Source organism: Musca autumnalis, unplaced genomic scaffold (genome assembly GCF_047663935.1).
Source record: "Musca autumnalis isolate F117 unplaced genomic scaffold, ASM4766393v1 scaffold_1, whole genome shotgun sequence".
Taxonomy (NCBI): domain Eukaryota; kingdom Metazoa; phylum Arthropoda; class Insecta; order Diptera; family Muscidae; genus Musca; species Musca autumnalis.
The window spans coordinates 71,396,906-71,412,645 of NW_027411644.1; the positions used below are offsets into that span (position 1 = coordinate 71,396,906).

Genomic DNA, 15,740 nt, shown 5'->3' on the forward strand with positions numbered 1-15,740 from the left:
CATAAAGCGGCTCACAACTATACAAGGACCCAATCAGGAGCAACCCATGTCTGCAATTGTTATTCCTAGAGAGAGTAATGCACACGATTTGGATCTTTTGGGGTCGCAGTCTTGGAAAGAATGGGAGATGGTGCTAAACACAACTTCCACTTCATTTCCTTGGTATTCCTCAGAATTTGCCATTTCTGTTATCACCCAAAATGCAACATTAAACATTTACTTATTGTAGCCATTTAATGACGTTTTTAAACGACATTTGTTCACTTTTTTACGATTTTCCAATAAATTTCACGAATTCTTCAGGGTAAATAAACAATTTTCACATATCTGCCAAAACAAAAGAACAGCTGTTACAGATGTTGCCATGTTGTTTTAATGTTGTATTTTCTTTTACCAATATCCATGTTCTTTTACAGTGGATTGTTAATAACTGACATTTTTCTTGCTAGAAATGTTTATTAATTTGAAAATTTATTTATTTTTTATACAAAAAATAAGAATTAATTAATCTCAAAGTTATTTGTGCAAAAAATGACGGTATGGCAACACAAATTATTATTTCAAGGGTTCACAAGTCGCGCCATTATTTTCCATTTTCCGACTTGTCAACCCTTGTTCACTTTTTGTGCTCCTCCCTGCTCAATCATAATAGCTCGAGCAGGTGAAAGTGAACTGCAACTCACTTGTGAGTAGCTCCCTACGTGAAGATTCATAATCGCTGTGTTTATTCCACTTCGTATATGAACGACAACATCCCATATACTCGCCTTCATAAGATTAATATTTAATTTTATAACGTTTTTGCTTCCCCTGTAAAATTTAGGTTCTGCGGGCATTTATTGTGACGATATTATCTAGTAAACCAACATATAAGTATGTATTATTTTTACAAAAATAAAACATCTAAAACTTCAAACTTATTTACATATATGCACATTTTATGGTGGTACTAAACATGAGGTTCACGTTACACTTTATTGACGTTGCAAAATCTATCCATTATGCGTTTCAAATGCACAACATGGACGTTATGTCCCGGTCAAAATGAAATTATGCGTCCCTAGTTCGAGTTCCTCACTACAGCAATTTCATGATTTTACTCTACTATGAAACTCGATCTAGCGACGCATAATTTCATGAAATCACTCTAGTGTGGACCTGGATGCTTAAGAGATTTACAAAGCAACTGATGTATCGGAAGTCATCCATAGACTTCCGCTGTTTTATACCCTCAGCCATTAGACCAAGGTATATACACATTCATAAGGGCAAAATGTGCCTCATAGACCCCAAGTATGTTTGGACGAAATTCGTTTCAGACAATTTGGAGTCGATTTAGCAATGACCGTCTGTCTGTAGCGTACGCAAACTCTCGAACTAATCAACCGGTTTGGTCCAAAAAAAAAACACAATTTGGTCTAAATTATGGATAATATTCTGTTTAAATTGAGTTAGCTTCTAAAATGGCCCATATTGGTCTTCTCCTTAGGGTAACTACCCCACAAAAGTTCTACTTTTTTGTTGAAGTGCAGTTCATGATCTGTTTGAAGATCCTTTGGATATTTATACCGATGCTAATCCTTGTAGTCCTTGTAGTTACCAACTGAAACGACTGGTAGGCGCGATGGACTATGTCGATTCATTGCTTCTAGTACCTCCTCCGCAATACTTTTGTTTTAAACCTAATCCACATTTTCGTCGGTAAGTTTAAATGTTCAAAAAAGGGCACACAATTTGACTTTATTACTTGTTATTAAAAGCTCTTCCCTAAGAGGTCATCTAGTTGTTCTGTGCACATTTTATGGTGGTACTAAACATGAGGTTCACGTTACACTTTATTGACGTTGCAAAATCTATCCATTATGCGTTTCAAATGCACAACATGGACGTTATGTCCCGGTCAAAATGAAATTATGCGTCCCTAGTTCGAGTTCCTCACTACAGCAATTTCATGATTTTACTCTACTATGAAACTCGATCTAGCGACGCATAATTTCATGAAATCACTCTAGTGTGGACCTGGATGCTTAAGAGATTTACAAATCAACTGATGTATCGGAAGTCATCCATAGACTTCCGCTGTTTTATACCCTCAGCCATTAGACCAAGGTATATACACATTCATAAGGGCAAAATGTGCCTCATAGACCCCAAGTATGTTTGGACGAAATTCGTTTCAGACAATTTGGAGTCGATTTAGCAATGTCCGTCTGTCTGTAGCGTACGCAAACTCTCGAACTAATCAACCGGTTTGGTCCAAAAAAAAAACACAATTTGGTCTAAATTATGGATAATATTCTGTTTAAATTGAGTTAGCTTCTAAAATGGCCCATATTGGTCTTCTCCTTAGGGTAACTACCCCACAAAAGTTCTACTTTTTTGTTGAAGTGCAGTTCATGATCTGTTTGAAGATCCTTTGGATATTTATACCGATGCTAATCCTTGTAGTCCTTGTAGTTACCAACTGAAACGACTGGTAGGCGCGATGGACTATGTCGATTCATTGCTTCTAGTACCTCATCCGCAATACTTTTGTTTTAAACCTAATCCACATTTTCGTCGGTAAGTTTAAATGTTCAAAAAAGGGCACACAATTTGACTTTATTACTTGTTATTAAAAGCTCTTCCCTAAGAGGTCATCTAGTTGTTCTGTGGACAACAAATAAAAGGAGAGGTTGACCTAAATGTGCTAAAAACAGATCCCTAATTTGTTGCGTGGGTTAAGAGAACAAGATGAATGGAGGCGGCGGTTTTATTAATTGGTATGGCGGCTTGCTACCTGCAATGTTTTATCAATTATATTTTTGTCACAGAGATTACAATTTCGTATGAGAAACAAAACTTACCATTTTTCTTGTAACTACACAAGGAAAAGTAGTTACCGCCAACCAACGAAATATTTTTTGTTAATTCCTTTTGAATAGAATTAATTGGATGTAACAGCGCATCGTGCGAATCTTTTTTAGACTGAGCAGAAGGAAACGGGTAGCTTTGCCACCTGGTAGGAAATTGTAGAGTTGGTTAGCGAGTGTAGAGTTACCAAAAACATCAACACTGGGCGAACGGCCATTTGATGATTACCACAGCGCCATTGAATGATTTTTTTTGCAAATATTGGAAATATTTAGGAAAATGGGGGAAATTGCCAGTGGTATAAAAGACGAAAACGGGAAATTTCTGGATGATAGTCGTTCAATTACCGCCTTGGCGAAAGAGGCTATTTTCCTTTATACCAAAATACTGTGAAAATAAAATAACAGTGTGTAACGTCTTTTGGTTGTTTTCTTTATTGGAGGAAACATAAACAATAAGTGAGTGTAAAGTTTTTGGTGAATAACAAAAGTGGTGTCTAATGAAATGTTTTAATATTAGGGTTTCCACAAATTATCGACCATTCCTGGCCTCCAGAAGAGTTGAGGGGGCCAGTATATTTTTTGGATGACACCAGTCTTTATAAGTCACAGTCAGCAGGATTCCTTTGTGTTGAGTAGCATCTATTTGGTTATAGCCATCATAAGTGCAGATTTTGTTGTGGTTTTGGAGTGTGCAAAATTTATCCGTTGGGAAGACGTGGAACCTTCCGTGCTACTTTTAAAACGTTGGTATATGCGGATGGCATCCAGATTGGTAATGACGCCAAGAAGTGGCCACACATTTGCCTCCCAATAAAATAAACCCAGCAAGGTAACCTGTAGATGTATTGAATTTTATTTGCCTCGAAAAAAAGTCCAAGCGGTAACTGGAAGAAAGCAAAAAGAAAAAAATTATTATTTGATTTTGAAGCAAAAAAGAAATTATTAACTAAAACTAAAATTAATATAAATTGATCTACGTGTCATAAAGATGCGATTGTAGGTCTTGTGACCAAAAATAAGTAACCTCTAAACAAGAAAAGAAAACTATAAATTAGACAAAATAAGACAAATTATATATTATATGTTTTGTGTTGTCTGTGTTTGTCCATAAAATAGATATTGTAAGGAAATTTTAACGCCAGTAAATTCTTTTGATTAAATTTTTCTATTTCCTAAGGAAAAGCTAGAGTGAGATATAGTGAAGTGTAACGCCCCTTTGTGGCTATTTAAACCTATATAAGCGAGCTCCTTTATAGTAGGTGTTTATAATAGGAATTTGGCTTTGAATTTAGAAAGCCTACAACTCTAGGATTCTCTTAAGAGAAATTTATCTTTTTTATTATCATATTTTTTAATTACATATTCTGGTGTTAGATACTCCAATTTAATTTGATAAAAGACGAAGAATATATTTTACCTTTAACTTTTTTTACTTTCAAAAATTATCAATAAATGTAATTATGTGTTGATTTTGTGAAAATTGAAATTTAATATGTTTTAATTGTTGGTAAACGAGGGGCTTCCTAACAGGTGAAGAGGTGAGTTGTGTGTATGTGGGGTTTTCTACGAAATTCTAGAGGAACCTAGGAAACCATGGAAGGGTGGGCAAGTGCAGGAGTAATACCATCAATACTCCTTTATCTAAGTCGGTACTTGTTGTGTTGGTAGAATGTTTAGTGTTGTGATAGAGTTCAAATTTGTGTTCGCCCTGATGGGCTAAATGGTGGACGGTTGAGAACCTGACCCAGAGACCGCAGAGCAAGCCGGAAGGTCCCATTTAGTGCCGCCTACAGGGTTTTGTAACAGAATGGCGCCCAAGGAAAATAATAAAACTAAAGAAAAAACCAAAATTTAAGTGCAATAAAAGCTAGGCACTTAGTAACATAGACCATAGGAAAAAAATAGAAAAAAAATGTTATCGCAATACCTTTCAACCTGATTGATATTGGTCCGTGTTTTCTTTTGAAAACATGTTTGCGTGCAATATTAGTTTAGGATAGGATTAGGTATTTAGGATAGTCATTTCCACATACAATAGGTCAGTACAATAGCTTGTTCGTCTAGTGTGTAACAAAGTATGTATTGTGAATGACCAGTCTTTATGTGTTTTGTGTAAAATTAAAGTACATGCAATAGTTATATTTTCGATGTCAGGGAAAGTGCAATATTCATCACTGTTTGTGTTAGTCTGGTGCTAGTTGCATATCCTTATCTGTGAGATCTATTTTTTTACGTTTGAAGAAAAATTGCCACAGAGCAAAAATCGAAAATTCGGGTTTAATGTCAAATTTTTTTGTGTTAGTTTTCCGTTCAGACCGACTATGATAACCGAAAGGGCATTTTTCAAAAAAATAATAATAATAATGAAATTAATTAAAAGAAAAACACACACCTCAATATACCCACCTAAAGGAAGACCTCGTTATAAAATTGTTTGTGAAGTCTTGAAATTTATGTTTAGTATTGTCTACGTAATTTGAAGTTCAACGATATTGGTTGTAAAAATCTATTTTTTCTAACATACATACGTAAATTTGATTGGAATTGCTTCTAAATCGATATTGCTAATTTCACTTGGCAAAAGAATAGGCCCATGTCAGAAGAGAATTGCTCTGAAACTATACGCAGAAGCAAGAGAAATCGCACTGTATCATTTGATGCAAGTAGAATATCAGTCCAAAGTCTGCCTAAATACCGGAAGAAAACTGGAAAGGGGAGAATGGTCAACCCACCCGCAGCGATGGACCCTGCCATCATTGATATGTCACACTCCATAAATGGAAATGGTAACTCCCTTCCAAATGTTATGGCTAACAACCAACAATCAAATCAATTACCGCCACCCACACAAAATCAAAATAATGGGAACGTTCGAGTAGATTTGAGGCCTCTGGTAAAAGAATGTATTAGTGAAGAAATGAGGATGGTTTACGAAGCCATAGGCCAATTAGGTAATCTAGTGAAAAATCTATCAGTTAGCAATCCCCCAACAAATCCGACAAGTTCGGCACAAAACAATGTCCCATTTAATTTCAATACACCACCACCAAATATAATGACTAATACACCGTGTGTCAATGGTGACAGACCAAGTAAAATAGAAAAGTTCAAATTAAAGTTTGATGGTAGCGTGTCTGGCATGTCAGTGGAAGATTTTGTTTTCAGGCTGGAATATCTGAAAACCCAATATAATGTATCATGGGAAGAAGTATACGCGGAGTTTCAAACATTACTCGCAGGCGGGGCCTACGAATGGTTTTGGCTCCAAATTAAGACTGGAGTGGTTAAGGATTGGACATCGCTGAGAGACGCCTTGTACCTTAGGTATAGCACAACTCGTTCAAACTATGACGTAATGAGTGAGATAGTAGACCGCAAATTTAAACCAGGGGAGAGTATTGATAGCTACTTTCAGTGCATCAATGTATTAAGGTCTAAGCTTTCACAGCCTATATCAGATAGAGAGCTCATACACATAGTGAAGAGAAACCTCAAAGGAGAAATGTTCCGGATGATTTATCCGATGATGATCTCTTCTATGGAGGAATTACGAATAGAATGTATTATGGCGGAAAAGACGTGTGCCAAAAGGGACACCAGAAACATGCCACAACCCCAAAACTATAATATGAGAGTGCATGAGATAGACGATGGAATTTATGAGGGAAATCACCAAGAGATAGACCCGATAAATGATGTATCAGAGATCAACGCAGCCCAAATTTGTTGGAATTGTCGTAAGCCTGGCCATCGATTTATCGACTGTCTGTCTACACAGCGTAATCTATTTTGTTACCGATGTGGATATCCAAATACAACGGCACCCTTGTGTCCAAAGTGCCACTCGGGAAACTCGAAAAGGAACATGATTTCGGCGGGGAGGTCTTGTTCGATGAACACACCCGCCATGTCAAATCAACCGCAACAAAAGTAGACAACACCAACTACTCGTCCATACGTCACTATCTTCCATTACAGATCAGAGAAGTAAATTATGATATTGTCAAGAAAAGGATATTTGGGGATGGAGATAATAGTATAGACATGAAATGCCATAACGAAGAAGGAACAGAAGAGATTGTAGTCCCAAAAAGACACCATAATCCAAAAAAACTTGAAAGGATAATGAAACTTCGACAGAGAAGTAAAGAAAATAGGCTAAACAGAAAAATGTTACTAGAATCTGTTAGAAAATATAATGAAACTACAGATCCTAGACCTTACGCCACAATAAAAATATCAGAAAAAGAATTGAAAGGACTATTAGATTCAGGAGCTACGGTTTCAGTATTGGGAAAAGGATGTCGAGAGTTAATGGAGGAATTGGAATTAGGACCAGAGTCTTACTACACCAACGTGAGGACAGCTTCAGGTCAGTTGCATAGAATCCTTGGAAAAATTAGGTTGAAAGTGAAGTATAAAGAAATTGAAAAAGAAATATGTTTCTATCTGTGCCCCGACCTGGAACAGCCCTTATATCTGGGAGTAGACTTTTGGAAAGCCTTCCAACTGGCTCCCGATGTCATAAAAGTAAGCGAAATCGATATGGAAAAGATTCAGGCACAATTTGCAAATGACAAGGAATATGAAAAAGAAATGCACTGTCTAAATGACGACCAAAGGGAAAGGTTGAATAAAGTCGTAGATTCGTTTCCATCCTTCGAGAAACTTGGTTTAGGTCATACAACTATCGAAAAACACACAATTCAATTGGTAGAGGGAACGAACCCTATAAAAGACAAACATTATCCTATCTCTCCAGCAGTACAGGAAATAGTTTACGAGGAAATAGACAAAATGTTAGATTTGAAAGTAATTGAGGAAAGCAACAGTGCGTGGAACAATAGAACCACAATCGTTAGAAAACCGGGCAAAAATAGATTTTGTTTAGACGCCCGGAAGCTGAATGCCGTCACCATAAAAGATGCTTACCCACTACAAAACATTGATGGCATCCTCAGTAGGATAGACCAAACTGTTTTTATTAGTAGTGTGGATTTGAAACACGCCTTTTGGCAAATAGAGTTGGACGAGGCGTCAAGGCCCTACACAGCCTTTACAGTGCCAGGACGTCCACTCTACCAATTTCGCATGATGCCATTTGGATTATGCAACGCGGCGCAACGTCTCTGTCGTCTTATGGACAAAGTGATACCGGCCCGTCTTAAAACTAACGTCTTTATTTATTTGGACGATCTACTCGTCATTTCAGAAGATTTCGAGACGCACCTAAAAATCCTTGAGCAAGTTGCGGACTGTCTAAGACAGGCCAATCTGACGATTGGTTTAAAAAAGAGTATGTTTTGTTTTAAGGAACTGAAGTACTTAGGCTTTATTATTGGCGGTGGGGTTCTAAAGACCGACCCGGAAAAAGTTGAGGCCATTAAAAAGCTTAGGATTCCAAAGAGTCCGAGAGAGGTGAGGAGCTTTCTGGGAACCGCGGGCTGGTACCGCAGGTTCATTAAAAATTTTGCCAGCATATCAGCTCCGTTAACGGACACTTTAAAGAAAGGGCCAAAATTTGCAATGAACTCAAAAGCGATAGAAGCATTTGAAGAGCTCAAAGTTGCGTTAACCACAGCACCAGTCCTGAAACATCCGGACTTTTCGAAGCAATTTTATATCCAATGCGACGCGTCAGAGTACGGGATAGGGGCCGTCTTATTTCAAAAGGGACGCAACGAAGAAGAATTCCCGATAGCCTTCTACTCCCAAAAATTGAATAATTGCCAAAGAAATTATAGTGTAACCGAAAAGGAGTGCTTGGCGGCCGTTATGGCTGTGAAAAGATTCAGACCATACGTCGAAATGATGAAATTTACAGTCATAACGGACCATGCCAGCCTCAAATGGCTAATGGGAGTGAAGGACTTGAGTGGAAGATTAGCCCGCTGGTCTCTGCAGTTACAGGGATATAACTTAGACATAGAACATCGGAAGGGCAAGGATAATGTGGTGGCAGACATGCTATCCCGCCTGGAAGTTGTTGAGGAGCAGGAAATTGTAGACGACCTTTTTGATTTTGAAACGACGGAATTTGAAAGTCAGGAATATAAGGAACTTATAAGTCAAATCGAGGGCAACAAATCAAAATTGCCTGATTTAAAAATTGAAAATGGGTTGATTTTCAAAAGAACCAGGACTGAAATGGACATCGAATTGGATGAAATGATATGGAAATTATGGATACCCGAAAGTCTAACACATCTTCTAATAGAAAAGGCTCACAATGAAGCAACGTCAGCCCATGGTGGCACAGCAAAAACATTGCATCGTCTTCAAAAATTTTATTATTGGCCAAAAATGGCATCTCAAGTTAAGCAATACGTTCGAAATTGTAAGACATGCAAAGAAACGAAGCCTGTGAATCATAACACACAAACCACCATAGGATGTGAAGTAATAACAGAAAGACCATTTCAGAAATTATATATGGATTTCTTAGGAAAGTACCCAAGGTCCAAAAACGGCAACACGTACATCTTCATAGTTGTCGACCACTTTTCTAAATTCGTATTTCTAAAGGCAATGAAAGAGGCCACAACATCTAATGTGATACAATTCTTAGTGGAAGAAATATTTAGGAAATTTGGTGTACCTGAGACTGTGCATACAGACAACGGGGCCCAATTTATCTCTAAAAGTTTTAAAGAAATGGTTGAACTGTATAAAATCAACCATATCCAAACAGCGCCCTATTCCCCCCAATCAAATGCCTCGGAAAGGGTCAACCAATCCGTCTTGGCGGCAATCCGGGCATACTTGGGGGAAGACCATCGAGAATGGGATGTATACTTGACGGAGATTGAATGTGCGTTGAGGTCGTCGGTACATACAGCCACTGGTGTGACACCTTTCTTCGCGCTGTTTGGATATGAAATGTACTCACACGGTAGTGACTATAAATTAGCCCGGCAATTGAAGTCCTTGTATGACCACAAAATAGAAGATATAAATCGTAAAGATCGATTGGAAATTATTCGGGATAAAATATCTAAAAATCTACACGAGGCGTATGAGCGAAGTGCAAAGCGATACAACCAAAGGGCGAGAGTGGTGTCATGTAAAAGACTTGAAAATGTAGTATTTGTTGGGATAGCTGGAGTCTTATTAAGGCAAAGTCAAAACATTAGAAGTGATTATGAATTACCAACAAAGCTACGGCCAAGGACCGTGTAGCGAAATCTACACCACATACATGGTTCCCATCAAAGTCGCAGGTTGGAACCGGTGCCATCGCCAACTCAGGGAATTTAAACCATTGCAGCGAGATACAAAAGTCAGTTTCTAACCACATCATAGTTTCGACTGGTACCATTAACGAAGACGAAGTGCCCTTAAATACTTTAAACAATTTCAATTTCATATGTGACATGAACACCCGAGAATACAATGAATGTGAGTCTACCACCAATAGAGCAGATTTTTAGACATGATAATTTTTTTTTTCTAAAACATGTGGTGGTAGACAATTCCTTTTTTTATTCCAGCATAAATAGTATATCGGATCAATAAGAAGTCAGATTTAATGTGTAAAGTAGTTCGGTCTCAAATACTTCAACATATTTATACAATGCAATTTATATGCAGTTATTTGTTTATACTTACGAATATGGTCACCAGGCCAGCAGGAACATACAATTAATTTAACCCCTAATATGATTCTGGTCTACGTATCCATAATCGACCCCTTAATCTCAAATCCATGCCCAATAACATCATCCTTCTTCCGTAATGTCAACGGATAAAAATGTTTTTCTTCTTTACCTATACCATCGTCATGATCAGATTACCTTTTTATAAAACCCCAATTGTCAACATCTACAAAAACTCCCAGGAATGCTTCAAAGGTTGCAAATTTTCACATATGTTTTAGTAAGTGTTGCCTTAAAAACGATGTTAAAAAAATCATGAATCACCTTATGTCTGAGAGTATGATAAAAGTCTATAGGTTGATTTAACTGGAAATCTTTATATTTATTCCCCGAACAGTTTTTATGGTATATTCCATACACATGGTGGTGGTAACAAACAGCTGTCGTTTATTTATTCTTTCGTACAAACATTGTTTCGAGAGTGGGAGGACCTGCCCATTAAATTTATAAATTCATAATTTATCTCCAGTAAAGGAGGCGTCTCAAACAAAATGGACAATAACAAGAACCTACAACAGTTCTAGATGCTTTGTAATCACATTTTGATTTAAATCCTTTTCAGTTAGAAAAATTTCCAAAAAAATTGCTTGTTTTCCTAAGAACATTATTTGATCCACCTGAGTATTCAATATTTCCGTTGACATACTAAATATTTTGTAAAATTGTGAGGTGTTATAATATACACCTTATATATACACAATGTTTTCGCGTTCGGCAACTTTAAAATGTCCAAACATATTCCCAGTTGGTGCATATGTGGGTCATGCAGTTTTCGTTTTTTTTATGGTCAACAAGATGATAAATAAACCTAATAGGAGCTTTGTTGTTCAGTAGGTTGAAGCGACAATATTTCATGTCTTTCCAGGGCCCAAGAAATGTTCACGTACTAACTCTACCGTTCTTCTTCTTCCCGTTATGGAGGATTATATTTGCCAGCTTTCGTCAGCACGTTTAGTAAAATCTAGACGCAGTGTTCACAGTAAAGTACTTTAGTCCCAATAGTTTGCCTACACAAAACTTAAGGCGGCATTTTTGCTAGGAAATGTCGCGAAAATACGTCCGTATTCCAGAAATTGCGTTTTACAAACCAAACTGAAAGGCCTTCTGACTCATTAATAAGGTAGTCACAAACTCAATAAAGTAAACACAAATACTACAATCGTTCACAACCCTGCATAGATCAATAGAATTATGCAGCAGTTCAACATACTCGAGGAATGTTGTCAAATAATATAGCATACCTGGATTATCACTTGTCCACACCATCCAAATGTCAAAGAGTTGTAGATATACTGCAGCAGAGAACGACACCACAAAAAGGTATAGATTCCTAAAAAGAAAGGAAGTCATATGTTAATAAAACTTTTATGAAAGTCGTAGATGCGAACAAATAGTACTAACAAAAACACTTTCTCAATAGGATTTTTTTTCGGGTGCACTCGCTGGTAATTGATATGGTAATAAAACCAGTAGTAAACGTCGTTTGGTACGCCGCAATGATGTACGGCGAGCAGAAAATAAACTCCATGCAACACAAATAATCAAATTCCAAAAGGAATGGTATAAATACAAAGCCCGTTTCAAAAGACAGTATCCATAGTTTATAACAAGAATCTGCTCCACTAAAATATTTGTTAATTGGCAAGGTGAGCCAAAATATGATGGGATGGTCAGCTGATCAACACCGAGAAAATAAACATTGGCATATAGCCGCAGTTCTTAGCAAAACACACATTTCTTTATATCACTTCACCTGAGTAAATGGATACATTACCTGTAAACAAGAAAGGTTTACAAATGAGAAAAAAATAACTAAAGGAACACAGATGTTCACTTACCAACAAAGCTGGCAAATTTTCTTCTCCAAAAAAAAAAATTACGTTTTCGTCGCACAAAAAAATTTTCAAGTTGTGGTAGCTGCAGACATAAACCGTGTAATGCAAGATGAACAACTAAAATTGCTTTCTCCTGCTTTCGCCTAGGCATTTCGCACATCTGAGTATATGCCCTCTCAATGTTTCAGTTTTTCCGCTCACTTGAAATGGTTTGCAGAATTTAAAACTAAACTAATCACAATCAGTGACAGGCGAAACCATTATGAATGAAACTTTGTACAACAAATTGTGTTCCGGCAGAGCCAAATCTAGTGGGGTGTATTTGGTGGCCAAGCAGGGATGAGCTGTGGAAAAAGAAAACAGAATAAATAGTTGATTTATTTCAGCCAAAGTAAACAAAGAACACACAGGTGTACTTACCGATTTATATTGCAGAATTTTGAGACAAGAGAACAAAACGTTTTTAAGTTGGATGATCGGCAGACAATGTTTATATGGGTAATCCAATATGAACAACTAAACGTTTATACTGGCATTTTCGCATTGCATTCATGTTTTTACTTTGCCTGATGTGGCTTTCTAATTGTTTCTGCCTCTCTTTCAACTTTAAGTGAATGGAGCTGTTTACGAAAAATTGAACACAGGCTATCCCAAACGTGGAGGTGTGTAGTTGGTGGCAAAACATAATGAGCTGTGAAAAAAAGAAGAAAAATACTTAGGGATTTGTTTCAAAAAATAATAAAGTAAAAAGTTTACTTACCAGCAATCCAAAAGTGTGCATATAAATTTGCGGGCGAAGGTGATTTTGCCTGAAATAGAAAATGATTGATAAAAAAATGTAAACACAAAGAGGATGAAAATAATACTATGTCAATATGCTTCTTCTTCTTCCTTTTCAACGATGAATGAAAGAGATGCCATTCAGCGTTTTTACAGTGATTAAGTGATCACTAGTAATATTGCCATATGAGAATAGTGCTGCAAGAAAAGTCGCAGCCGCCGTCGGCGTTGATACGAACTGCAGCGGTTAGCGTAATAAGCGTTTGTGAACTCCAACTACCCAGCGACGCCACCAATGTACCGTTTGGGGGGAAATAATCACATGGTACGAACAATGATGCACTTACCCGAAATTAAAGATATGGCCCGGCTTTGAGACTCCACAGGGAGTGGGAGTTCCCCACGTAATCCACATTACTCAGCAATGGCCGAAGTTTTGTTGCTGGGGTTAACCACACGCACATCGGCCCTTGCGGAAAAATTGCTTAGCAATGGCCGAAGTTTTGTTGCGTGGGTTAAGAGAACAAGATGAATGGAGGCGGCGGTTTTATTAATTGGTATGGCGGCGGTTTTATTAATTGGTATGGCGGCTTGCTACCTGCAATGTTTTATCAATTATATTTTTGTCACAGAGATTACAATTTCGTATGAGAAACAAAACTTACCATTTTTCTTGTAACTACACAAGGAAAAGTAGTTACCGCCAACCAACGAAATATTTTTTGTTAATTCCTTTTGAATAGAATTAATTGGATGTAACAGCGCATCGTGCGAATCTTTTTTAGACTGAGCAGAAGGAAACGGGTAGCTTTGCCACCTGGTAGGAAATTGTAGAGTTGGTTAGCGAGTGTAGAGTTACCAAAAACATCAACACTGGGCGAACGGCCATTTGATGATTACCACAGCGCCATTGAATGATTTTTTTTGCAAATATTGGAAATATTTAGGAAAATGGGGGAAATTGCCAGTGGTATAAAAGACGAAAACGGGAAATTTCTGGATGATAGTCGTTCAATTACCGCCTTGGCGAAAGAGGCTATTTTCCTTTATACCAAAATACTGTGAAAATAAAATAACAGTGTGTAACGTCTTTTGGTTGTTTTCTTTATTGGAGGAAACATAAACAATAAGTGAGTGTAAAGTTTTTGGTGAATAACAAAAGTGGTGTCTAATGAAATGTTTTAATATTAGGGTTTCCACAAATTATCGACCATTCCTGGCCTCCAGAAGAGTTGAGGGGGCCAGTATATTTTTTGGATGACACCAGTCTTTATAAGTCACAGTCAGCAGGATTCCTTTGTGTTGAGTAGCATCTATTTGGTTATAGCCATCATAAGTGCAGATTTTGTTGTGGTTTTGGAGTGTGCAAAATTTATCCGTTGGGAAGACGTGGAACCTTCCGTGCTACTTTTAAAACGTTGGTATATGCGGATGGCATCCAGATTGGTAATGACGCCAAGAAGTGGCCACACATTTGCCTCCCAATAAAATAAACCCAGCAAGGTAACCTGTAGATGTATTGAATTTTATTTGCCTCGAAAAAAAGTCCAAGCGGTAACTGGAAGAAAGCAAAAAAAAAAAATTATTATTTGATTTTGAAGCAAAAAAGAAATTATTAACTAAAACTAAAATTAATATAAATTGATCTACGTGTCATAAAGATGCGATTGTAGGTCTTGTGACCAAAAATAAGTAACCTCTAAACAAGAAAAGAAAACTATAAATTAGACAAAATAAGACAAATTATATATTATATGTTTTGTGTTGTCTGTGTTTGTCCATAAAATAGATATTGTAAGGAAATTTTAACGCCAGTAAATTCTTTTGATTAAATTTTTCTATTTCCTAAGGAAAAGCTAGAGTGAGATATAGTGAAGTGTAACGCCCCTTTGTGGCTATTTAAACCTATATAAGCGAGCTCCTTTATAGTAGGTGTTTATAATAGGAATTTGGCTTTGAATTTAGAAAGCCTACAACTCTAGGATTCTCTTAAGAGAAATTTATCTTTTTTATTATCATATTTTTTAATTACATATTCTGGTGTTAGATACTCCAATTTAATTTGATAAAAGACGAAGAATATATTTTACCTTTAACTTTTTTTACTTTCAAAAATTATCAATAAATGTAATTATGTGTTGATTTTGTGAAAATTGAAATTTAATATGTTTTAATTGTTGGTAAACGAGGGGCTTCCTAACAGGTGAAGAGGTGAGTTGTGTGTATGTGGGGTTTTCTACGAAATTCTAGAGGAACCTAGGAAACCATGGAAGGGTGGGCAAGTGCAGGAGTAATACCATCAATACTCCTTTATCTAAGTCGGTACTTGTTGTGTTGGTAGAATGTTTAGTGTTGTGATAGAGTTCAAATTTGTGTTCGCCCTGATGGGCTAAATGGTGGACGGTTGAGAACCTGACCCAGAGACCGCAGAGCATGCCGGAAGGTCCCATTTAGTGCCGCCTACAGGGTTTTGTAACAAATTTAAAAAATGAATGGGAAGTGTTGTTTAATGAATACGCGCTATTAAATTTTCGAAACTCCATTGTCCATCTTGGAATCATTTCTTTTGATAAACATTGTACCAATTTTATTTGGTCACCGTAGGATTTTTTTAC

At 37.0% G+C, this 15,740-nt stretch overlaps 1 protein-coding gene across 1 annotated transcript; it reads right to left on the bottom strand.

The window, feature by feature from the left end:
* Positions 1-3,264: 3,264 nt before the first annotated feature.
* Positions 3,265-13,611, bottom strand: LOC141401003 (uncharacterized). Its single transcript, XM_073980777.1, has 7 exons — positions 13,473-13,611; positions 13,106-13,154; positions 12,766-13,036; positions 12,349-12,689; positions 11,912-12,284; positions 11,752-11,840; positions 3,265-3,739 (listed from the first exon to the last, which is right to left on the bottom strand). Exons 1-3 carry the CDS (start codon positions 13,538-13,540, stop codon positions 12,836-12,838), a joined length of 318 nt encoding a protein of 105 aa, XP_073836878.1. The 5' UTR covers positions 13,541-13,611; the 3' UTR covers positions 3,265-3,739; positions 11,752-11,840; positions 11,912-12,284; positions 12,349-12,689; positions 12,766-12,835.
* Between the last annotated feature and the right edge of the window lie 2,129 nt (positions 13,612-15,740).